At 44.2% G+C, this 26,493-nt stretch overlaps 1 protein-coding gene across 1 annotated transcript; it reads left to right on the top strand.

Moving 5' to 3' along the window:
* Positions 1 to 210: 210 nt before the first annotated feature.
* On the top strand, positions 211 to 26,064 carry ZFP62 (ZFP62 zinc finger protein). Its single transcript, XM_084885217.1, has 2 exons — positions 211 to 335; positions 22,297 to 26,064. Exon 2 carries the CDS (start codon positions 22,410 to 22,412, stop codon positions 25,026 to 25,028), a length of 2,619 nt encoding a protein of 872 aa, XP_084741343.1. The 5' UTR covers positions 211 to 335; positions 22,297 to 22,409; the 3' UTR covers positions 25,029 to 26,064.
* Positions 26,065 to 26,493: the final 429 nt, after the last annotated feature.

Below are 26,493 nucleotides of genomic sequence, written 5' to 3'. Positions count from 1 at the left end.
GTTTATTCTAAATGGCCACTTATTTGCTTCATTGTCTGCCCCACCGTGGAATGAAACGTCTAGGAAAAACAGAAGCTTCGCCTGTAGCTCCTCCGCCCTTCAGCGCATGCCACCAGCCAGCACCAAACAAACAACCCGCCTCCCGGCGCCCCCCGCCCCCGCCCCCGCCCCCGCCCCCGCCCCCCGGGAGGCGGGGGTCGGGTACCATCGAGCCAGTCCTCCAGCCTCCCAGAGAGGACCCGGAAGTGCCCTGAGCCTCACGGCGCTTCCGGCCGCGCGGGCCGCGCTTTTGTCCCGCAGGCGGCGGCCTCCCGCGGCGCGGCCTCGGCCTGGACGTGAGTACGCGGCCGCCCCGCTTCCGCCGGGCCCGGCCGATCCGCTTTCCCGCCGGCGGTCCTGGCTGTCCCTGGAGGCGCGGGCGGGGTCTGGGCCGCAGCTGCCCGGTCCCCACGCTCCTCCGGAGGCGCCGGCGGGAGGGGAGGGAGGGGAGGCCGCGGGCGGCGGGCGCGCCCCTGGAACGCGCTGGACTCGCCGAGGGCGCTACTCCGGCCGGTGGCCGGCCCGGGCCGGTGGGCTGCCCGCGCCGACAAACGCCCCGCGCTCATGTTGTCTCGGTGGGAGGGGAGTCGTGAAAATTAGCGCCCCCCCTTCCCCCGCACCCCGCTGGCCATGTCCCCTTGCAGTTAAGTTTGGCCGTGGGACTTGTGAGGGAATGCGAGCCTTAGAGGGGCCCCTAGGCCTAGGGGCCATCGGACTCGTCCTCCCGCCCCTCCCCCACTTTTCCTTGGATGGGGGATGATGCTGAGCCTCCGGGCCGGTGCGGGTGGAGCCGGGGCGGTGCCCCATCCCCTCCTCCTGGGAGCGCAGCCGCGCACAGGCCGGGCCGGCGCGCCCCGCCCGCTGGGAGCTGACCTGGGAGCCGGGCGGGGGAAGCCGCGGCGGGGAGTGAAGGTGAATGGGTGCCAGGCTGGGTGTGCTGCTTTAAGATGTTTGGACTAACTGGCCAGTAGGTGTGTTTTCTTTTTGAAAGCACAAGGGTTTGTGGTGTTTTTTAATGTTTAAATATGTAATATATCCATATGGTTCACATATTTTAAATATAAAAAGTTATTAGCGAAAAGGTTTCCTCTCGTGCAGCCATTTTCCTAGGCCCAACCTCATTAAATAATCACATTTAATTTATTTGAATGTATCCTAGGATTTCTTTATGCAAATACATGCAAATGTGAATGTAGTTAGTTCCCGTTTCTTTCCACACAGGTGGTGGTAGGTCGCTCTTAGAAGTTCTGCTCCTTGCTTCTTTCACTTTATCTTTGAGATCATCAGAACACAAAGAGATTTTTTTTCTTTTTTACAGTGCTGTAGTGCTGTGGTATTGGATTAGCCATCCTTTGGATGTTCTATAATTTTTTTAAAAAATATATCTTTATTGCCGGGACCGGTTTGGCTCAGTGGATAGAGCGTCGGCCTGCAGACTGAAAGGTCCCAGGTTGGATTCCGGTCAAGGGCATGTACCTTGGTTGCGAGCACATCCCCAGTGGGGGGTGTGCAAGAGGCAGCTGTTCAATGATTCTCTCTCATCGATGTTTCTAACTCTCTATCCCTCTCTCTTCCTCTCTGTGAAAAATCAATAAAATATATTTAAAATATATATATATATCTTTATTGCTCATATTATTACAAATGTTCATTTCCCCCCCCCTCCATTGCTCCCCTCCACCAGGTTCCCACCCCACCCTCTGCCCTTTCCCCACCCCCCATTGTCCCCATCCATAGGTGCAGTTTATGTTCAGTCCCCCCCCCACTTGAGAATCATCAGTTCACTCCCTTTCCATACCTCTGATTCTATTATATTCACCATTTAATATTCATCAGATTTTTTAATAAATTTCCTTGGTTTTTAGATTCACTTGTTGATAGTTACATATTTGTTGTTCATAGTTTTCATCTTTATTTACTTTCTCTAACGAAAGAACCCCCTTCAGCAATTTATATAATTATGCTTTTGCACTTTTACCTTTTTTTTTTTTTTTAGTGAACTCCTTTACCTTTTTTTTTTATTTTTTTATTAGTGAAGCTCTTTATCTGGCCTTCGATTCTGAGTGATAACTTTGCTAGGTAGATTATTTTTGGCTGTAGGTTCTTGCTATTCATCAGCTTGAATATTTCTTGCCATTCCTGTCTGGCCTGCATGGTTTCTGCTGAGAAATCAGCTGACAATCGTATAGGTGCTCCTTTATGCTTTTCTCTTGCTGCTTTTATTTTTTTATCATTTTTTATTTTTTTAAATATATTTTATTGATTTTTCACAGAGAGGAAGAGAGAGGGACAGATAGTCAGAAACATCGATGAGAGAGAATCATTGATCAACTGCCTCTTGCACGCCCCCCACTGGGGATGTGCCCGCAACCCGGGTACATGCCCTTGACCGGAATCTAACCCGGGACCCTTCAGTCCGCAGGCTGACGCTCTATCCACTGAGCCAAACCAGTTTCGGCCTCTTGCTGCTTTTAATATTCTCTCTGTCTTTTGCTCTTGGAATTTTAATTATGATTTGTCTTGGTGTGGTCTTCTTTGGGTTCCTTTTGTTTGGAGTTCTGTGTGCTTCCTGGACTTGTAAGTCTAATTCTTTCACCAGGTGGGGGAAGTTTTCTGTCACTATTTCTTTCAGTATGTTTTTGATATCTTGCTCTCTCTCTTCTTCTGGGACCCCCATAATTCTGATGTTGGTTCGCTTGAAGTTGTCCCAGAGGTTTCTTACATTATCTTCAACTTTCTGGATTCTCTTGCCTTCTTGCTTCTACGGAGGAGTGTCTTCTGGCTTTTTATGTTCCAAATCTTTGACTTGCTTCTTGCGATCTTCCATTCTGTTTTTTAGGACTCTGTATAATATTTTTTATTTCAGACAATGTATTCTTTATTTCTTGTTGATCCCTTATTATTTCTTATTGATCCCTTATTATTTCTAGTTGATCCCTTTTCATATCCTCATAGGTCTTATCAACCTTTTCTAGGAAATTATTGAAAAACCTTATAAGCGTGGTTTTGAACTCTATATCCAGTCGCTTCTTTTCCTCCATTTCTTTTGTTTGTGATCTGTTTCCTTGTCTCAGCATTTTCACAGCTTCCCTGAGTTGGTAGGGTGGCTTTGTGTGCTAAGGTGTCCTATATTGTTCAATGAGTCAGCCTCCCAGTTACCTGAGGTGGACAGTCTTGGTGTAGCCCTTTGTGGGCTGTGTGTGCAGTCTTGTTGTTAAGCCTTGCTTATTGGTATCACTGGGAAGTGTTGACCTCCAAGCCAATTGGCTATGAGAATCAGAAGTGTCTCAGCTAGGAGGGTTTCTGTATTCTGCTTGAATAAGGCGGTGTCTCGGGGTGGCACAGACAAGCTTTGTTGAATCCTGCACAATTGGTTGCAGGCACGCGCACCTCTTTGATATAGGCGCAAACAAGCTTTAGATTCCTGTCTGTCCCTCCCTCAGAGAGTCCTATTGGCAGCGAACGAAGAAGCTAGCCACTGGAAGGGCTTCTGTGCTCTGCTTGAATGGGGCGGAGTCTCGGGTGGTGCAGACAAGCTTTATTCAGCCCATCCCTATGAGGGTCTGATTTCTGAGTCCCGCAGTAATGGCCACCAGCTTCACACACCTACGAGAGATCTCTGCCCACTGCCTGACAGCCTAGCCTCTCCCTGTCTGGGGCCGTCTATCAGAGCAATAGGGTGGTTCTGTTTTCCTCCCGAACAAGAAAGCCAGCCGCGCATTAGCTGTCCGCCCTCTCCACGCACAGGGAGTAAGCCTGTAGCGAACTCGGCCCGCCCTCTCCGAGCTCCGCAAGCAAGCCAGCGGCAAAATCTGGCGGCTGCCTTTTCACGCTTGCAGTTCACAGTTCCTGAGGTTCAGCGCCTTCTCTCCTTCCCAGATGGTAGAGCCTCCTCTCAGCCAGCCAACCGGTGCTTCAGGGTGATGTTTCCCCTGTTTTTCAGTTCTAAATTAAAATTTGTTGTGGTAGGCTGCATTCGGGTGTCTACCCTATGCCGCCATCTTGGTTTCTCTTGGATGTTCTATAATTTTTTAGATCTAATCAGGGTCATTGTTTCCCCCCAATTTTTGTTGCCCCATAACGGCACATTCAGTGACATACTATGGCATATCTGATCAAGGATTTTTAAAGAAGTAATTAAGCAATCATAAAATAACTTTTTTTACATCAGTTAAGCCAGTTATTGGTAGATAAATATATCAAATCATTATAGCACATGTAGTGTTTAAAAAACAACCAAGCAGTCTTTTCCCTCCTGAGACTTGTGTTTATGATATTTAGTCTCACAGTAGCCTCATAAACCAATTCTGTAAATGACTTTTCAAGTCAAGTCTTTGCTCTTTTAGCTTCATAAAATCTCTCAGCCTCTTTCAGAACCTCCTTTGCTTAACTTATTTCCAAGAATGACTAGATTTCTTCTCCACTACCAAGTATGAGAATGTTCTAATTTAACGTTTTACTTTGAGGAAAAATTATCTTAAATCCTTATGTCCACTTTTAAAGTAATAGAACCAACTCATGTTAAACAATTACTCTTCTGATATTCATAAACTATAAATGTAGTAATAACTACAGCACAAACCTTATTTTTTCTTATCCTATGCATATTACTTCTCACTCACTCCTTAAATAAAATTGGTTTTATTTATCCAATTCTCCCACTTCCTAAGTATTCTCTTCTGGGTAAACATTTTGTACACATTCCCTCTGGTTTTCTCTTTTCTCTCTGAAGAAAGAAGAGCTGGCTTGGTCATCTCCAAATTAAAATACACTACCTAAGAATACAAATGTGACACTTGATGGTAGATTGACATGGGAAATGTGGTTGGTACTCTGGGAATCAGATTAGCTGCTGGCATGTTGAAGCGGTAGCTTGCTGCCTGAAGTGGTTAATAGGCAGCAGTTTACACCAGAGGTAGCCATAGCTGCTCTCGTGAGTTGTCTAGGTTCGTGAAAAGTGGCTCCTGACTCTTTGGGGCAGGGATGGCAAGAATTTAGGGCAAGTTCATAATATCTGCACGAGCTCCTCTAGGCATTGGTGGTAGAAATGAATGAACAAGTACAGAGGTGCCAAGAGGTCATTTGGAAGGAGTAGATAGCTTTCTGTGGCACTTCAAAAAAAAAAGTATTTTATTGATTTTTAGAGAGAGGAGGGGAGAGGGATAGAGAGTTAGAAACATTGATGAGAGAGAAACATCGATCAGCTGCTCTCTGCACACCCCCCACTGGGGATGAGCCTGCAACCAAAGCACATGCCCTTGACCGGAATGGACCCTGGGACCCTTCAGTCCACAGGCTGATGCTCTATCCACTGAACCAAACTGGTTAGGGCTCTGTGGCACTTTTGACTTAACGTAATCAGGCTGTTGGGCCAAGCTCTCTGTTGGGAACTGGTTAGAGAGGAATTTCCAATCCAGCCTTTAGAACTTTTTCAAGAGATTAAAACTTTTCTGGCTCTTCATATGCAAGACTTGTGCTTTTGGAATTATTCTTTTTTTGTGTCTTGGAGGTGACACACTCAGCAACCACATCAGTTGTCTTCCCCTCACCCCCTCCCCACTTTATGTAGTTATGTTTATTTTGGTAAACTTCCTTAATTTTATTTTTTTTAACAAGGTAAGGCATGAATAAAATAAATACCCAAATACTTGCATGTACACACACACTTATGTATACATATGTATATGTGTGTACACACACGTATACATAGTATATACACACATACAGTTAAATAAATTGTCTTGTGAAGATGTAGTACATCTTTATTTCATTGTACCTTGAACTTGGAGTTCTTTTTTTTTTTTTTTTTAATTTATTGATTTTTCACAGAGAGGGAGAGAGATAGAGAGCTATTATAGAAACATCGATGAGAGAGAAACATCGACCAGCCGCCTCCTGCACACCCCCCACCGGGGATGTGCCCGCAACCAATGCTCAGTCCGTAGACCAATGTTCTACCACTGAGCCAAACCGGCTTCGGCTGAACTTGGAGTTCTTACTTGAAAAAGCTTTTCATGCTTCATGGTACCTTGCTCAAAATTTTTTTATGGACTAATGATTTTAGTAGCAGTTACAATTTTTTTTTTCATTTCCCCTTTCAGGAAAATAAGCTCTGCAGTTTATTAGGCAGCTGAGAAGGACCCGTTTCATTTGCTTTCAGTCCATGTCAGACTCTCCCCACGCGCTGCATCCCTCCCCCAACCCCAGTTTCTGACTGATTTCCTAGGAATGCACAGCCTGCAGGAAGGGCGCGGGGTGACTCACTGGCTCACCAACTATATAAGGTCCTGAGGGGCGGGAGGGAGGGGCTCTGGGCCCCGGGGGCGAGAATAGGCTGATGGAATTAGCCCGCAGATGTTACTTAGGGGGGCTTCATCCCTGAACTAGGAGCAGAGCTGGGACAGGGCACCGATCCCCCAGCAGCCTGAAAGAGCGAAGGGCATGTGGGCCCAGAGCCTGCTCCGCCCCACCCCCAGCAGCTCTGCTTCCTCCTCCCACCACATCCTGAGCGGTGCTGGCAGGCAGGGCCCCGCGTCCCCAGTCAGCCCAGGCTTCCTGTTTGGGCGATCTGCTTCCGGCTCCCCAGAGCCCTGACCCAGGTATGGTCACCACCACAGGTCCTGGCCTGCACCCGATGGCCCTGGTCCCTTTGCTCTTTCCACCCCAAAGCAAAGCCAGCTAACTCTGCAGGAAGTGACTTTTCTGAACACTTAGCCCTGCCTTCCTGACCCCTCGCTGGTGGGCGTTTAAGCTCCCTGTGATGGTGACGGGGGACGGAGCACCCCAAGCTGAACTGGCCTGTGGCCCCTGAGGGCGGCCCATGTGGGATGAGGACTAGAGGCCAGGAAAGGCTTCCGTCTCGGGAACATGGATGAGCTGGAAGGGACTGCGGAAGGGGTTGGACCAGGGCCAGGCCAGGGGAGCCCTCAGCCTGCTTCTCCCACTTTCTTGCACCCCCGGATTCCAGTCTGACCTCTGACCCTCCGCTGGCCTCGGCCCCACCCCTGTCCTCAACTCCCGTGGGACTCCCTGCTCTCAGCACTGCCTCCAAGTTCACTTCTCTTTTTCCACCCCAAGGGGAGGGAGAGGCCAGGGAGAGGGGAACCCCAGTGTGAGCCAGTCCTGAGAGGGGGGCAAGGCCGGGAGGAAGGTGAAGGCAGGGAGGCTGAGAGGTCTTTGGCAGAGGAGAGAGGGAGGGAGGGGCGGGCTGTCCAGGGTGCAGCCTGAGGTCACCCACTCGGAAGGGCCTCAGTGTGCGTCTCCCAGGGGCAGACTCCTGTGCCAGCCCTGTCCCAGCCCCCAGCCCCCAGCCCAGGCCGCGCCCTCCAGCGCCTCTCTTCCTTGGGTCTCCGGCCTCCCTCCCCTCCTTCATTTCTCCCTAGAACCCCAAAGCCACCCTCCCCCCCCCCTGCCCCACATTTCCCCGGTGAGGGCGCGTCATCCTGTGACCCTGCTTGAGATTCAAGGTTGCTGGCCTGTCTCCCACCAGAGGGGCTGGCTGGCTCAGACTCAGGAAAGGAAGGAAAGAAACGGGGCCTCAGCCCGAGGCAGCAGCCGGGCACACCCTGCGACGCCCCAGGGACAGCGAGGCCGGCCGTGGGCAGACACCCAGGGCGGGGGCCGGACAAGGGCTGTGGGCGGGGGCGGAGGCTGCCACCGCGAAGGCCCGGGAGGCAGGGGCCCGAGACAGCCAGAGCGGGGCGGAGGCGGAGGCAGCCCCCCGGACCGCCATCTCCTCGGCGGTGGGTGCCGCATGGGGGGCCGCGGTCCTCGGCTTCCTCTTCCTGCTGCCCCGCGTCCCGGGGCGGGAGGGGGCAGGGCCCGGCGCAGCGGCCCGGAGCCCCCGCCTCCTCCGCAGCCTCCACCCCGGGAGGCCCCGGAGCTGGCCGGCGGGCTCCGCAGGGGCTGGCTTCCGAGGGGCGGGCTCCGCGTCCCTGGCTGTCCATTCTCGAGCCCTCCAGAGTGCAGGGTCCATTTCCACCCTTCGGCCAGCCCGGGGTCCCCCTCCGCAGCCTCGGCGGGGCTGGGGCTCCGCTCGGCGAGCTGCCCGCCGTCAGGGCCCCGGGCGGCCCTGGGTGCCCCCTGTCCGCGGAGCTGCCCGTCCGTCCTCCGGGGCTCAGGCTCCTCTCCGATGGCTCCAGCGGCTTCGAACTCTGCTCCCGGGCCTCCGCGCAGCCAGGCCTCCATGGCGGGGCCTCCGCCGGGCCCAGCCCACAGCGGCCGCTCGCTCCTGCCCCGGGGCTTTGTTCTCGAGGCTAGCAGTTACAATTTAAATGAGAAAGATATTGATGAATATCTCTAAAGTTTTTCCATTTAAATATAAAGTTAAGTTTTGCTGGTTTAGTTTCTTAAATAGTATATCATATACTTTTTACTATAAATGTGTGCGGCAAATCTGACATGATATGTAATTATGACTCTTCTAAACTACTGTCTAAAAGTTTTCAATTAGTGGGATTTAGCAATTCTGGGATGGTGAGACAACATCAGTTATCTTGATTGGATTATAATCTTTCAGACACTAGAACTCAGTTCTCTGTCCCCTCATGCCATCCTCCCACTGCACCTAATATGAGTGATCTCTTAATTTTTTTTTTAATATATTTTATTGATTTTGTACAGAGAGGAAGGGAGAGAGATAGAGAGCTGGAAACATCGATGAGAGTCATCCATCAGCTGCCTCTTGCACACCCCCCACTGGGAATATGCCCGCAACGAAGGTACATGCCCTTGACCGGAATCGAACTGGGACCCTTCAGTCCGCAGGCCGACGCTCTGTCCACTGAGCCAAATCGGTTTCGGCTCTTAATTTTTTTATTATGAAAAAATTTAAACATGCAGGATGGTAGAATAGTACGATGAACTTTATATATCCATAGCTCAGATGCAACAGTTGTCAGGATTCTGCTACATTTGTTTCCTCTTTTTTATTTTTGATTTATTGAAATTCTTTAAAGGAATTTATAGGCATAATACCATTTTATCCTAGCATGCTTCAATCTACAAAAAAAAGAGAGACATTTTTAACAACCAAAATGCCATTATCACACCATCTTAAATTAACTCTGATTTCTTACAGGTTGTTAAACTGCTGTGCCTGTGGTCTGTTTTTATGTGGCCTGCAAGTTAAGGATGGTTTTTACATTTTTAAAGGGATATTAAGTCCTAGCTGGTTTGGCTCAGTGGATAGAGCATCAGCCTGCAGACTGAAGAGTGGCAGGTTGCATTCTGGTCAAGGGCACATGCAGGCTTGATCCCCAGTAGGGGCTGTGTAGGAGGCAGCCGATCAATGATTCTCATTGATGTTTCTATATCTCCCTTCCTCTCTAAAGTCAATAAAAAATATACATATATATTTTTAAAAAAGGATATTAAGAAGCAAATAAGACAATAAAGGACAGCCCTGGCCATTGTGGCTCAGTTATTAGAAAGTTGACCAACACTTCAAAGTATCATGGGTTTGATTCCTGGTCAAGGGCATTTACCTGGGTTGCAGGTTCATCCCTAGCCACAGTTGAGATGCAAGCAGGAGGCAACCAATTGATGTATCTTATCTCCCCTCCCTCCCTCCCTCCCTCCTTGCCTCTCTGAAAAGCAATGAAAAAAATATCCTCAGGTGTGAGGATTAAATGAATGAACAAATAAATAAGTAAATAAATAAATAAATGACAGAATCAAAGGTGGCCCACAAAATCTACAATATCTTCTATCTTGGTCCTTTATGGAAAAGTTTACCAACTCCTGATTTAATGGAGTGATTGTCCAACATACATGTATGAGTTTGCTACTTGTTTGCCGTAAACTCAGAATTGAGTTTCGACTCCTTAGTATGATGGGCAGACCATGGTGCAGCCCTTGTTTTTGCCCACCTACCTATTTGTGCCTGTGCCCTCTGTTCCAGATGCTTGAGGATGGTAAACACCACTCCCTTTATTCTATCTTTCCCTCTGCTGGACCTATTCTTTTTCTGAAGCTCTTCCTAGTCCTTTAAGCAATTCTATCCCTTCTGCTTCCTCATCTGCTCTGTATATGCCTCTTCCATTTTTATCATGTGCTAGTTATTTTTCTGCTAAACACACCTAGTCTGCAAGCTCCTTGATGATAGAGCCTTCCTTGTCGTATCATCTTTGAGTCCCAGGACGAGCTCAGTACCTAGGGAAAAGCAGGCTATAGATCATAACCTAACTTCCTTTGGCAACACTCAGTCTCTGAAATAACATATTAGATTACATCTTCGGTATTGTGTACAGGAGTAATTATTAAATTCTCTTCATTGCCTTTGCATTTTAGCAGCTTAGTCCTTAGCTATAATAAAATACCATGTATTGCCGAAACCAGTTTGGCTCAGTGGATAGAGCGTTGGCCTGCGGACTGAAGGGTCCCGGGTTCGATTCTGGTCAAGGGCATGTACCTTGGTTGCGGGCACATCCCCAGTAGGGGGTGTGCAAGAGGCAGCTGGTCGATGACTCTCTCTCATTGATGTTTCTGGCTCTCTATCTTTCTCCCTTTCTCTCTGTAAAAAATCAATAAAATATATTAAAATCAACATAGCTAAAAAATAAATAAAAGAATAAAACAAACACAGCTATATATTAAAAAAAAAAAAAAAATACCATGTATTTGCCATAGCAGGTTTGGCTCAGTGGACAGACAGTTGGGCTGCTGACTGAAGTGTCCCAAGTTTGATTCCAGTCAAGGGCACAGGCCCAGGTTGCAGGTTCAATCCTGAACAGGGGCCATGTAGGAGGCAGCCGATCAATGATTCTCATCACTGATGTTTCTATCTCTCCCTCTCCTTTCCTCTCTGAAATCAATAAAAATATATTTTAAAAAATACTGTGCACTTAGTATCTTATAAACAACAAATTTATTTCTCACAGTTTTGGAGGTTGGGATGCCCAAGATCCAAGCACCAAGGGATCTCTGTAGGGTCTCTTTTACACGAACACTAATCCCATTCATGAGGGCTCAACCCTCACGTCCTAATATCTCCCACAGGATTCCTTAATGCCTTCATCTTTGAGGATTAGGGTTTTAACATAGGAATTGGTGGTGGTGGGGAGGCACAGAAATTCAAGCCATAGTGTCAGGATTTACTGTAGTGCTAGTTTTATTTGGCTAGGTTCTTTTCTTAGCTTCAGTATTGATAAATATGAATCTCATTGCAGACCATCTCTTTCTAGTGAAGATGTACTTTTATATTGTTGTGTTTTGATCTCAGTCATTAAGAGGATTGGGTGAACGATGTTGGGTGATGGAGCAGTGTGTCCCCACCCAAACAGGAGGCTAAATAGAGCTGGGCCAGGAGAATGCTGGATCATTTCTGAGCGGTGAGCAGTGAGCTATTTGTGATCATATACACCAGCTAGTCAGTAGTGAATTAAATGGAGAATCCCAGAGGATATGGAGGGGATTACGAATTAACCTGTCAGAGAGAGCAAGGGGAAGGGTCCATCAGGGCTGAGGACCAGTGAGTGCAGTAGCACAGAGGGGTTCTCTAGCATGGCCCATTAGTGCCAAGCAAGTCACTCCAAGTGACTGCATGCAGGAAGCTGCAAGTGCCACACTAAGTAACTTGAGAAGATTTGGCATTGGGGAATGACCAGATGTGCACTTTTCAAAACTCTTGAAGCTGTTGGAGGAAGAAGGGGTAAGAATGAAGGTAGGGAGACTACAGCATAATTCGCAAATTTAGGAGGGCCTAAATTAAGGCCTCAGCAGTGAGAATGAAGTTGGACATGGGAACTTGAGAACTGAATAGGTGTGAGAGAAAGAGAAGGGTCCTTTTGATTTAGGTAACAGGGGAGGACATGAATGGATACGAATGGTATGTTATTGAAGAGGGGGGTCTGGCCAGAGATGAGGCTCTGTGAGGTAGCTTATAGGAGTAATAGGAGCCATGTTTATGCATGGAGCTGCCAGGAGAAGGAGTAAAGCCGGGAGAGGAAAGATTTCAGATGGAATGGGGCCAGGAACAGCAGGCTGGGGAATTGGCCCCTGGTTTAGAAGAAGCTAATGCAGCGTTGTCTGAGTAGAAGAAATCGAATTGATTAGATAAGGCATGAGGGGAACATGAAAATCACTTTTTTTTAATTTATTATTTTTATTTTTATTTTTTTAATATATTTTATTGATTTTACACAGAGAGGAATTGAGAGGGACAGAGAGTTAGAAACGTCGATGAGAGAGAAACATCAACCAGCTGCCTCTTGCACACTCCCTACCGGGGATGTGCCCGCAACCAAGGTACATGCCCTTGACCGGAATCGAACCCGGGACCCTTCAGCCACTGAGCCAAACCGGTCCTGGCTGAAAATCACTTTTTAAAAAATGTATGTTTTTTAATTGATTCCAGAGAGGGAGAAAGAGATAGAAACATGAATTATGAGAATCATCACTAGACTGCCTTCTTCATGCCCCAACTGGGGATTGAGCCTGCAACCTGGGCATGTACCCTGGCCGGGAATCAAACCGTAATCTCCTGGTTCATAGGTCGATGCTCAGTCACTGAGCCACATTGGTTGAGGCAAGATCACGTGATTTTTTTTAAAAAGACAACTCTGAACAGAAGGCAGATAAAGCAGTACCTGGAGGGAAATAGAATTGAGGGAATTTTAAATTTACATTTTATATCTATATAAATAAAAATGTAAATGTTCATTTGTTCAAAATCTTAAATCTCCGAACGTTCTTCACTGATTGCTTTGAAGTTTTGACACAATTTTGCATTCGAATACGCACATGTTTTTATATACCTTATACTTCCTATTATATAGATGCCACACCTGTGACAGGTAAAAACATGCTTTTATTTATTTTTTTTTAATGCCATCTGTTTTGTGGCAGATTTTAATCAAGAGGGCTATCTTGGCTGTAGAGGTCACCCATGAGGAGTGAGGGTTTCCAGCTCCATACCAGACCTTTAAGCCCAGAATTTCATTGCCACAAAGAGAAGTGCCTATATCTTCAGGCTGTAAAAACCAACAGGGATTATGGTTGTGAAAGACAGGCTGCTGGACTCCCAGGCAATTCTCTTAAAGGACCTTTGCACAGACTTACTGGGATTTATTCCCTCTACAGCAAGTTGGGACAGCAACTTGAAAGGAACCAGGGACATACAGGGAGGAACTAAATTGTCTGGCATCAGGGCAAGAGCTGTGGGGCAGCTTTCTCCCAGACAAAAGTACTGGGAGAGGCCATTGTTCCTTTGCTAACACAAAGTTAACAGGCAGACACCATATCTGAGTCTCCATCCTTCTGGCTCATAATGTACACCCTGCCCTAGTGACTACCTGAGACCCCACTCCACCCAGTTTGGAAAGCCCACCCGAGCTGTTTCCAGTGGCTTTTCCCTAGGAATGATGTGCTTGGTTCATGCTTCAGACTTTCTTAAAATCTTTCAAACGAGCAGCAGCTGGCCTTAGCATGCCCTAATACCTTTTTATAAGTGGCCCCAGGCCTGACACTAATGGCAGCTTCCCTTGGTTCACAGCTTGGCCTCTCTTGGGCCCAACACAAGTAGCAGCCTTTTACAGATTCCTCTGTAGTTCATGCTGGAAGATCCCAGGCAGGACACAGGTAGTAGCTGATTTTGTACCACCTGATAGGCTCCAGAGCTAGTGCACATGGTGGACAGCTTCAGACCACACCAGATTACAATCCTACTACCTCTATGAGTGACACATGCAAGGGCTGAACTCGGCAACAAAATTCTACGGAATCACGTCCTGCTTCATAGGGTTGGCTTCAGCACAACAGTGTTTCTGCTATGGTTGTAGCTGCTCCTCACAGTTGATTGGCCTAGAGGTCAATTCCAGTGATGCCAACAACAGTCAAGATTCAACTACAACAGGACGGTGCACAGAACTGACATCAGTGCATCTGGAGTGCCCAGCTCAAGTAATGGGACCTACAGGACACCTGCTACACAAGGCCACTTTACCAAGTCTGAAAAGCATAGCAACTCTACCTAATACATAGAAACAAGCAAAAGGAAGCAGTCAAATGTAGAAACAAACATGTCACAAATGAAAAACGGGAGAAATCTAAAAAAGAACTAAATAAAATGAAAGGAAGCAAACTACCAGATAAAGAGTTCAAAGATTAAAAGGATGCTCAAGGAACTTAGATAATTAACAATATAAAAAAGGACCAGTCAGAAATGAAGGATACACTAACTGAAATGCATTAACTGAAATGCATAATTTACAGCAGCTCTAGCCAGTATGACTCAGTGGATAGAGTGTTGGCCTGCAGACTGAAGAATAATTTACAGGGAATCAATTGTAGAGGATGGTGAGAATCAAATAAGCAATTTGGAATATGAAGAAGCAAAAAAGACCCAAATGAGAAGAGCAAAAAGAAAAAAGAATTTAAAGTTATGAAAATAGTGTAAGGAACCTCTGGGACAACTTCAAGTGTACCGACATTTGCATTATGGGTGTGTCAGAAGAAGAGGGATCAAGAAATATAAAACTTAGTTAAAAAAATAGTGAATAAACTTCCCTTACTAGTGAAAGAAACAGATATACAAGTCTAGGAAGCACAGTGAGTTCCAAATAAGAGGAATCCAAAGAAGCCAACACAAGGACACATCATAATTAAAATGCCAAATGTTAAAGGCAAAGAATCTTAAAAGCAGCAAGAGAAAAGCAGTTAGTTAGCTACAAGGGAATGCCCATAATACTGTCAACCAATTTCTCAACAGAAGCATTTTGAGCTGGAAGAAATTTCAAAGTGATGAAAAGCAAAGACCTACAATCAAGATTACCCAGCAAAGCTATCATTTAGAGTTGAAGATGAGATAAAGACCTTCCAGATAAGAAAATGCTAAAGGAATTTACCACCACCAAACCAGTATTACATGAAATGTAAAAGGGTCTTCTTTAAGCAGCAGAAGAAAAGTGAAAAATATGAACAATAAAATGGCAATAAATGTATATCAACAGTTGAATCTAAAATAAAAATAAATGAACAAGCAGAACAGAAACAGACTCAAAGATACAGAGAACATTTGGACAGTTGCCAGATGGTAGGGGGGTTGGGAGGATGGGTGGAAATGGTGAGGGGATTTAGAAGTAGAAATTGGTAGTTATAGTGTACTTATGGGTGGGTAAGGTGCAGCAAGGGGAATATAGTCAGTAATATTCTAATAACTAAGGTGGGTATGAGATTTTTTGGGATGATCTTTTTATAAATCAATGGCTTATAATTCATTACTGTACTTAATTGCCCTGAATTGGGTATTTAAGCTGGCTCTTATGACATGCCCCACCTCTTTTTTTTTTTTTTTTTTTTAAAGCATCTCCTTGAAACTGATCCCAAGTTCAGCTGCTTGCTATATATAACAAAAGCAAACTCATAAGCACAGTGCTGGTTGGAAGGAAAGTGTAGAGATCATGCTATTTAAGAAGATGGAGGAATCCTCAAAACCATCTTAATAGCTATTGTCCAGGCAGCTAATTATATAGGGTAAAAGAGACATTGAAGTTGAGAGGTGTGGCAGGGAAGATTTTTCTGTGAATGTGCAACTTGCCTCCCCTGGTCATCCTGTTCCTGATACTAGTTAGGCTCCTGTGTTTGGCTGAAGTGGATGAATTTGCACATCTGGTGGTGGTTGGAAACAGGAACAGTGTGCTCTGCCAAGACACTTAAGCAAAAATATGTAATTTCTCAAGCATATAAATTTCTGCTTTGTTGTTAGTTAATTTTTGCCAGGATTTCAAGGTTAGCTTGGAGGTAGCTCTACACTGTCAATTTTTACTCCATATCTATGGCATCCGGTTGACAGGTTCTAACATCTGATGGAAGAAATGTACCTGCTGTAAGGCAAATCTGAGGATTAAAGGTAGGTAGCTAGTTAAGGATTAGTATTCAGGAAGACATACATTTTCCTATAGATATAATACAGGCTTATACTAATTTTATTCCTGAGTACAATAGAAGGGTTAGAAGTATAGTCAGCTCAAGCTTTGTGAATGAACTTTGCAGTTTTTAAGAGAAGAGAACTGAATGATGTCATCAGCATATTGTAAGAGTATCCCAGAGTCTTACCGAAACCGGTTTGGCTCAGTGGATAGAGCGTCGGCCTGCGGACTGAAAGGTCCCAGGTTCAATTCCGGTCAAGGGCATGTACCTTGGTTGCGGGCATATCCCCAGTAGGGGGTGTGCAAGAAGCAGCTGATCGATGATTCTCGTTGATGTTCCTAACTCTCTATCCCTCTCTTCCTCTCTGTAAAAAATCAATAAAATATATTTAAAAAAAAAAAAAAAAAGAGTATCCCAGAGTCTAATTGGAAGTATCTTAGGCCAATAATTTTCTTATGGGGGAGTTTTTGAAACCTTGGGACAACACAGTTCCAATAATATTGAGAGGTCCTGCCATTGAAATGCAAATAGTAGCCGTACCTGCTCATCCATTGGAATACAAAAGAAAAAGTATTCTTCAAATGGTAAATCATGTGCTTGTCCCCAGGCACACCCTTCAGCAAAGTGTAGGGGTTAGGAACAGTTGCATGGATGTCCTGGGTAACTAAGCAATCTGAGAGCATGCTCAGGTGGAACTTGCTTTTCAGGAGAAAAAGTCACTTGGGCAGGCAGTTTGCAGAGCAGGTCCTGCCCCAGTAAAGGAATGGGGCAGTCTGGCATGTAAAGGAAGTTATATGACAACTTCAAATCTCCAAGTTGACATTCACGAGGCTTAAGAAAGGTCTGCTGTTGTAGCTTTCCCGTAACCCCAGTAACTGCAGTGGTAGCTGGACTATTTTTGTTAGTTTAGAATTTAAAACTAAGTTGCCGTATGTCTAGAAGAAAGTCAGGTCGTTCCCCGCTGTCACTTGAACCCAGAGCTCCTGTGGGGAAATTATAATAGGTGGGAGGTATCCAAAGGAGCTCCTGGGCCGCCTCATTCCTCACCCGAGTCTCTTCTGCGTGCAGCCATCATCCATTGGGGATCATCCCCTTTCCCTTTCTAGGAGCATTCGTTTCTCCTTTCTTTGGACAGTCCTTTCTTCAATGTCCTTCCCTACAATAAGTGCATTGGTTGGAGCTCAGTGGTCTGCTTTCCTTCCTCTGGACAGTTTCTAGGAAAATCATCACTTGCTTTTGCTTTTTAGCTTCTCCTCCATGGAATGCCTTAAAGGCTATATATCCACCAGCTGTGACGGATTCATTCCTAGAATTCCATCCATTCGTTGGAGCTTTCTTCTGATGTCCAGGGCTTTCTATCCAGTAAAAGGGATGTTAACCATTTGCCCATTTTCAGCATCCTGGGGATTTACATCCCCGTACTTGTGGTAAGCCTGATAGATCCTCTCTCAAAACTCAGGGAGTCCTTATTAGGCTTTTGATATACATCCTGTATAATATTCAAACCTTTCTCAAACCTTCTAGTATGCATCTTCTCTAATGCTCCAAATATACCAGGCGTCTATTATTTGGTCCCAGTCTGGCTCAATGAGAGGCGTGGTCCCTGTCAGGTTTGGAGTCCCATTTGGAGTCAGTAGGCTTCCTCTGGAGCCTTATCTTTCATCTGCTGTTTGCAAGATATTCAAGAGAGCCTGGATATCTCCCCGGTTAGGACGATGGGTAGCAAAAATGAATGTAATTAAGTCAGTTATTTTCTGGGGGTCCTCCCTATTAGGAGCATTAGAATTCCTTCAGTTTAACAAGTCTGAAGTTAAAATTGCCATAGTTGGTTTGGCTCAATGGGTAGAGCATTGGCTCATGGACTGAAGGGTCCTGGGTTCTATTCTGGTCAAGGGCATGTACCTCGGTTTCAGGCTCAATCCTCAGTCAGAGAGCACATGTGGAGGCAGCCAATCAATGTGTTTCTCTCACATTGATGATTCTCTTTCTGTATCTCCCTCTTCCTTCCACTCTCCCTAAAAATCATGGGAAAATTTCCTCGGGTGAGAACCAAAAATAAATAAATAAATAAATAAATAAATAGATTAAATTTAAGTAAGAACTATACAAAAAGTGTATAGAGTGTTTTCCTCCCTATCCCTTCTGCTCTATTCCACCCTCCCCGTCCCTTAGAGGTAATGGTTTATTGTTTTCTGGCTTCTGTCATTACTGTAAAAAACAACAAATCAACAGATACGTGCTTGTTTTCTTTTTTTTTTAAACAAAACATTAACATATATACATTTTACTGGTAGAGGCACTCTCATTGACACAGGGAGTTATTACCAGATAGCCCCTTTCGTCAGTGGGAGAAGACTGTCCCCAACTTTGATTCTTTTCTCATATAAGTGAATTTATACAAGAGATCACTGCGTGCGAAAGGCCAGTTTATTAAAGCAGGCACCTTTACTAAGAAGCAGAGCCAGCACACCTATCCATCTGGCTCAGGAAGCGCAGGGGAGCTCTCGGCTCATCGGAAGGGCGAGCTGGGCTCGGGTCCAAGGTGTCATATAGCCTCCTGTCTATAGGTCTCAAATTTCTTCTGCTGAATATTTTGTTGTAATTCTCAAGGCCCCTTTTTACTTTTTGTAACCTTCCCAGAATTCATGGGAAGCACCTGCAACTTCATCTTGCCCAGCCTAAGACTGCTGGCTTCTCTGCTTTGGGTGTAAAATAGCCTCTTTTTTCCCATTCCCCTTTGTCCCTCCCTTTCTGCATTCTCTCCTTAGGGAGGCCTTCACGTGTCCTTGACTGGGGAAGAAATGGCTTATCTGCAAGCTGGCTGCAAATTGCTCACTCCATTTGGGCAGTTTCTTTATTCCTCCTGCCCTGGAATCCTGTAACATCACTATATAATATATCCTTGAAATTGCTCCTTATTTGTCAATTACAAAAATATTCCTTATTTTCTATCCGTTTTGTATTTGTACCATAGCTTATTTAACCACTCTTCTGTGTGTGGATATGTAGGTAGTTTTCCATATTTTGTAGTTATAAATAATTCTACAAAGAATAAATCTATGCGTATATACTTTTGTATTGTTGGAAGTGTATTTTCACTCTAAATTCCTATATGGGATATTTGAATTAAAGTGTAAATGCATACATAATTGTGTTTTGAGATTGACAAATTTCCTTCAACAGAGGTTTTGCCAGTTTGTATTCCCAGTAATGTATAAGAGTGCCTGTTTCCTTCACAGCCTCACCAACTAAATAGATTGGCAAACTTTGGAATATTTGCCAATCTAAAAGGAGAATTAGTATTTTAGTATTAGTTATTTGTTTTCCTCTATTATTGAGTGAAATTAAAAACACATTTAAGGGCACTTTTATTATTTCTTTTTGACCTTTTGCCCATTTTTCTTTAGGATTTCTAGTCTATTTTTTCTTCAGCTTTTGAAAATTATTTATATGTTAAGGGTATTAGCCTTTATATCTGATGTATATTGTAAATGTTTTCTTGATTTTGCTTATGGTATTTGTTGTCATTAATCCTCATCTGAGGATATTTTCCCATTGATTTCTAGAGAGAGTAGGAGGGAGGGAAGGGGGAAGGGAAGGAGAGACAGAGAGAGAGAGACATTGATTGATTGCCTCCTGTATGTGCCCCGACCAGGACCAAGGATCAGAGCCTGCAACCGAGGTACATACCCTTGACCAGAATCAAACCCAGGACCTTTCAATCCATGGCCGACGCTCTATCCACTGAGCCAAACTGTCTAGGGCTTGCTTAGGGTTTTTTTTTTTTTTTTTTTTTTTTTTTTTTTTTTTTTTAACAGAGGAAGGGAGAGGGATAGCGAGCTAGAAACATCGATGAGAGAGAAACATCAAACAGCTGCCTCCTACACACCCCCCTACTGGGGATGTGCCTGCAACCAAGGTACATGCCCTTGACCGGAATCGTGCCATATTTGCATGAGGTTCAATTAGCATATTCCCTCTTTATTAAATAGGATGGAGCAAGGAACTAGGCTGTGCCACCATTTCTCAAGAGCCTCTGAAAGTTTTTTACCTAATAGCATGTGTCATTTTGGGAAGCTTTCTCAGCTGAACCACCTTTGGTTTTACTGTCTACACTGTGATGTTTTTTTTCTTTTTCTTTTAAAAAAAATATATATTTTTATTGATTTTTTAAAGAGCGGAAGGGAGGGAGATAGTTAGAAACATCGATGAGAGAGAAAAATCAATCAGCTGCCTCCTGCACACCCCAAATGGGGATGTGCCCACAACCAAGGTACATGCCCTTGACCGGAATCGAACCCTGGACCTTTCAGTCCGCAGGCCAACGCTCTATCCACTGAGCCAAACCAGTTTTGGCGTGAAATTTTTTTTTAAATTACTTTAGTGATATTCTGAGTTCCTAGCTTCTTTTCCTTTTCTGTTAATTTTTAATTGAGTTCACCATTACAGTCACATAAGCATATGTTGGATCATGTCATTCTTTATACATTTCTACTTTTATTGCCCCTGCTTCCTTATGTTTCTATACTAGAGGCCCGGTACACAAAATTTGTGAATGGGGACGAGGAGGTGCCCCTCAGCCCAGCTTGCACCCTCTCCAATCTGGGATATTCCTTCTCACAATCCAGGACTGCTGAATCCCAACCACTCACCTGCCTGCCTGCCTGATTGCCCCTAACCACTTCTGCCTGCCAGCCTGCTAGCCCCTATCTGCCCTCCCCTGCCAGCCCTATTGCCACTGCTTCCCTGCTGGCTGATTGCCCCTAACTGCTCTCCCCTGTGACTCAATTGCCCCAACTGCCTCAACTGCCCTGCTGGCCAGGTTGCCCCTAACTGCTCTCCCCTGCCAGCCTGTTCCCCCACAACTGCCCTCCCCTACCAGCCATCTTGTGGCAACCATCTTGTGTCCACATGGGGATAGCCAATTTTGACCATATGGTGGCCATCTTGTGTGAGGGTGTGAGGGTCAATTTGCATATTACCTCTTTATTATATAGGAGCATAGAGTGTCTTAGTAGGATTGACAAGAAGTGCAGAGTACTGACCCAAGAGTCTGATACCCAAGTTAAGAGGAGAGTTACATAATTTTAACCAAGTCTGATCACAAATGTTTAATTGTCTAAGATTAGGGGATAAGGAACTTAGAACTGTTTCTTAGGCATCAGTTTTTCAGTAGGTGGATACTGATGGAATGCCAGCTATGTGTAGAGTACCTTCACAGGGACAAAGTTACACTGTCTGGCTCCTAAACTTTGGAAAGGAATTAACATTTCCTGAGTTCTGTGCTTTATCTTCAGGTCCCAAATATGATCTAATGACCTGACCTTAAATAAATATCAAAATAAGTAATAATAGCATATGGCACTTCACCAAGTATCAGACATTATTCTCAACACTTTACATATGTTCTCATTTAATATTCACCAATGAGGACACTGTGGCACAAAGAGGTTAAATAACTTTCTCAAAGACACACAGCTAGGTATTTGAACCCAGACAGAATGATGATCTTTGCCTAATGGTTTGCGTTTTGCTTTTTTATATTCTCTCGATGTATTTAGCCTCTTTATAAAGTAGGAGTGAAAGTTTTTTTGCCTGGCAGGACAGAGTGTCCTCTTCCTTGTAGAGTTTCTCCCTTGCTACCCTAACTAGCCATTTTCCAGGGTCAGAGCTTTCCTTGGAGGAGAAGTCCAGGAGGCCAAACCAACAGACTTATTTTCTGTATCCTTTCTAACATGACTATCCTCATGATTTTTTAACCATCTCCCTAACATTTGCACTTACTGATTTCTCCTCTTCTTTAGTTTTGCCTGTTTTCTACTGATTATATTTCTTAACTTTTGTATTATTAATCTGTCTCCTCTTCTTTAGAGATTTCTTCTACCCTCTGTTTGTTTTTCCATGACTTGGTGCCATTTTTAAAAAACTGAGGAATGTTGCCCCCAGTTTTGTACATCATTTCAAGCCATTTTAACTTACCCTCACCAGGGGTGGGGAACCTTTTTTCTGCCAGGTATCATTTGGATATTTTTGGGCCATACAGAATTATCAACTTAGAAATTAGCTTGCTATATTTAGTCAAACATTTAATTAACTCACCCCTAATGCCTTGAGAGGACCATCCCCACTCCTATGATAAGATGTTATACAATAATAGAAAAGCTCTCTGATTTATTGAAAATCCATGGCTCTAGCATTTCAACATTAGCCCTACAACAGCAGAAATTTTTGGCATGTCCACAATTGTATCCCAGCAGTTAAGTATCTACCACACAGTATGTAGTCATTAAACACTTGAGTGAATGAGTGAATTTGGATTAATTCTTCCAGTTGCTTCTAAACAAAGTGAATAAGTATTTCCTTTTTCTTTTTTTTCTTTTTTTTATTTAGTGTCACATTTCAAGACGAGGGGCACTGAGGATGAGGAATCAACTGAAAAGTGTGAAAATGTTGGAAATGCAGAATCTCTGTGGCTAAAAGTGCAAGGTCTTCACAAGGATCATATGCAGGAATCTAAGGTTGGTGAAACTTGTGATTGGGATAGCAAGGTAAAGAGCCAATTAGAAAAGCCCGAGGGAAAAAGAATGATGGAAGACAAAAGTGGCATCAGGGGAAAGATTGGAAAAGCCAAGAACACAGCAAATATAAATACAGAACAGAAAGAAAAGGCATCTGAGAAAAACTTGTCTCTGAGCTCAAAGCACGTTACACACCATACCATCCCTATAGAACAGAGAAGCAGTGAACAAGGCAAATGTGTGGAGAACATCAATGGAAATTCTCATCTCCATCTGAATCAGAAAACCAGTGCTTTTAGGAAATCCCATAAATGTGATGAGTGTGGGAAATTCTTTAAATATAATTCCCGCCTTATTCAACATAAAATTATGCACACTGGGGAAAAACACTATGAGTGCGAAGACTGTGGAGGGACTTTCCGGAGCAGTTCGAGCCTTCGAGTCCACAAGCGGATCCATACTGGGGAGAAGCCGTATAAGTGTGAGGAATGTGGGAAAGCCTACATGTCCTATTCCAGCCTTATAAACCATAAAAGCACCCATTCTGGGGAGAAGAACTGTAAATGTGATGAGTGTGGAAAATCTTTCAATTATAGCTCTGTTTTAGACCAGCATAAAAGGATCCACACTGGGGAGAAGCCCTATGAATGTGGCGAGTGTGGAAAAGCCTTCAGGAACAGCTCTGGTCTCAGAGTCCACAAAAGAATCCACACAGGGGAGAAGCCTTATGAATGTGACATCTGTGGGAAGACTTTTAGTAATAGCTCTGGCCTCAGAGTTCACAAAAGGATCCACACAGGTGAGAAGCCCTATGAATGTGATGAGTGTGGGAAGGCCTTCATTACTTGCAGGACACTCCTAAACCATAAAAGCATCCACTTTGGAGATAAACCTTACAAATGTGATGAATGTGATAAATCATTTAATTATAGCTCTCTCCTCATTCAGCATAAAGTCATCCACACTGGAGAAAAACCTTATGAATGTGATGAATGTGGGAAGGCCTTCAGAAATAGCTCGGGCCTTATTGTACATAAAAGAATCCACACGGGAGAGAAACCTTACAAGTGTGATGTCTGTGGCAAAGCATTCAGCTACAGCTCAGGCCTTGCAGTCCACAAAAGCATTCACCCTGGGAAGAAAGCTCATGAATGTAAGGAGTGTGGGAAATCTTTTAGCTATAACTCACTTCTTCTTCAACATAAGACTATTCACACTGGAGAGAGACCTTATGTATGTGATGTGTGTGGCAAAACCTTCAGAAACAACTCGGGCCTCAAAGTCCACAGGAGGCTCCACACCGGGGAAAAGCCATACCAGTGTGACGTGTGTGGGAAAGCCTATATCTCACGCTCTAGCCTTAAAAACCACAAAGGAATCCATCTTGGGGAGAAGCCCTATAAATGTAGCTATTGTGAGAAATCTTTCAATTATAGCTCTGCTCTTGAGCAACATAAAAGGATTCATACGAGGGAGAAACCTTTTGGGTGTGATGAGTGTGGAAAAGCCTTCAGAAATAATTCAGGTCTTAAAGTACATAAACGGATCCATACTGGGGAGAGACCTTACAAATGTGAAGAATGTGGGAAAGCCTACATCTCACTCTCAAGCCTTATAAATCATAAAAGTGTACACCCTGGGGAAAAGCCCTATAAGTGTGAGGAGTGTGAAAAGGCCTTTATCACATACCGAACCCTTATAAACCACAAAAAAATTCATCTTGGGGAGAAGCCCTACAAATGTGATGTGTGTGAGAAATCTTTTAATTACACCTCACTCCTTTCTCAACACAAAAGGGTTCACACTAGAGAAAAGCCCTATGAATGCGACAGGTGTGAGAAGGTCTTCAGAAACAATTCAAGCCTTAAGGTGCATAAAAGAATTCATACTGGGGAGAAACCCTATAAATGTGATGTGTGTGGAAAAGCCTACATCTCACACTCAAGCCTTATTAACCATAAAAGTACCCACCCTGGCAAGACACCCTATACATGTGATGAATGTGGGAAAGCTTTTTTCTCAAGCAGAACTCTTATAAGCCATAAAAGAGTTCATCTTGGAGAGAAACCCTTCAAATGTGTTGAGTGTGGGAAATCTTTTAGTTACAGCTCACTTCTTTCTCAACACAAGAGGATCCACACAGGGGAGAAACCCTATGTATGTGATGGTTGTGGAAAGGCATTCCGGAACAGTTCAGGCCTCACAGTGCATAAAAGGATCCACACAGGCGAGAAACCCTACGGATGTGATGAGTGTGGGAAGGCATACATCTCACACTCGAGTCTTATCAACCATAAAAGCATCCATCGTGGGCAGCAGCCCTATAATTGTGAGTGTGGTAAATCCTTTAATTATAGATCAGTCCTTGACCAACACAAAAGGATCCACACTGGAAAGAAGCCATTCAAATGTAGTGAGTGTGGGAAGGCTTTTAATATCAGATCAGATCTAACCAAGCATAAAAGAATCCATACAGGAGAAGAATATTTAAATGTGCCAAATGTGGGAAGTTACAGTGGCACATCACAAAGGAGAACTCATGAGGGTGGGAATGTTCTGGATGGGACCAGGATGAGCTTGTCTCTAGGAGGCAAAGCTTATTGAGCATCAACTCAAATGGAAGAAAAATCTTATGAACGTAAGAATATCTGAAGTCCTCTTTCATGGCTTATAATCTACATAGTATAAATGAAACCATGAGTAATCTTTTCTATGTTTCAGTCATGCCAGCAAGGAGGCCTCCAGTGTCAAGGCAGTTGAGTCCTATGTTTCATACTGGGGATAAAACCTATCAAAATGATAGAATGTCAAAACCTTCAAAATAAGCAGACATTCCTGGACAAACACATGCACGAGGAAAGCGTTTAAGTTCATATTTAGATAAGTTCTGTAAATCTCAATGTGGGACATTCAGGTATAGCTTTGAGTCCCAATTATAGATTGGTCAGTGGAAAAATCCCAAGAAGGTCCGCCAACAGGCAAATTCAGGGAGAGAGAGGCTTCAGGGAATATAAATTTATTTAATAGTAGTGATCGTAAAATAAAAAGTTGATATAATTGAATGGGAAGGAGGTGATGACAAATTGTGAAATAAAATTTGAATTTTGTGGGGAAAGTAAAAAATGTAAGATAAGAGAACCTTTTTTTAAAAAGGCAGTTGATTGGATTATGCTGTTATAATACGATACACTAGTTGAGTGGGTGAAACTTAAAAAAAAAAAAATTAAACCTCAATGAATGATAAATGTGTAGTGAGTGAAAACCTACAAATAAAAAGTTCTTCCATGGAGAGAAATACAGCACATTCAGGAACGGAATACATCTTCATTATGAATTTGCACAAAAAGAATTGATTCAGGGATTCCTATGAATAGGAATGCTGAGGAGGGCATTTTATTGTAGAAGTGAAAAAAAACTAAGTAAGTACTAATAATCAGGGCATAGGAAATTTATGCTTCTTAATGTTGTAAAATGATGTTTTGGATTGTTATTGTAAAGCTTTCATGCACTCCATGTGTCTATTGTCTTTTGTAAAATATTATGAATATGTTGTTCAGGGCTTACTCTCTCTGCCATGAAGAGACAGACAATTGTGGCAAGGTAAGGTGGAACTCCAATAAAGATATTCCTCAAAAGTAAACAGGGTGTGCTTGGACTTCAGATGGAGCAGTATGCAGGGAAAGCCGTTGTGTCACATCTTTGTGGGGTACGTTATGCCAGATACAAACCTCGGAGGGCAGCAGGGGCTCATCCCCCAGGGCTAGCAGCTCAGGTCTCACTAGAAGTTAGGTGGTACCTCCACCAGGAGAAGTGCAAAATGGATTGGACTGGTGCTGGATCATAACTGCTGGGAATGGGCAAGCTCTTAATGGTAGTCACCACACAAACAATTCTGTTAGGAACTGATAAAATTTAACAAAATATTAATTTTGTATAAAGCTGTTAACTAGATAACTCAAAGGGTGAAATGAGAGTCTTGTAGAGTTCAGTAACCTGTCCAAGAATAGTCTGTGTGGGGCCAATCTGAAGAGGCTGAATTCCCTGTCAGGTCTCTCTGGTCCAAAAATGC

The sequence above is a fragment of the Pipistrellus hanaki genome (assembly GCF_964339955.1).
Source record: "Pipistrellus hanaki genome assembly, chromosome: 5".
In the NCBI taxonomy this organism is placed as follows: Eukaryota; Metazoa; Chordata; class Mammalia; order Chiroptera; family Vespertilionidae; genus Pipistrellus; species Pipistrellus hanaki.
The sequence above is the reverse complement of the archived record's forward strand: the minus strand, read 5'-3'. Positions and strand labels throughout refer to the sequence as shown.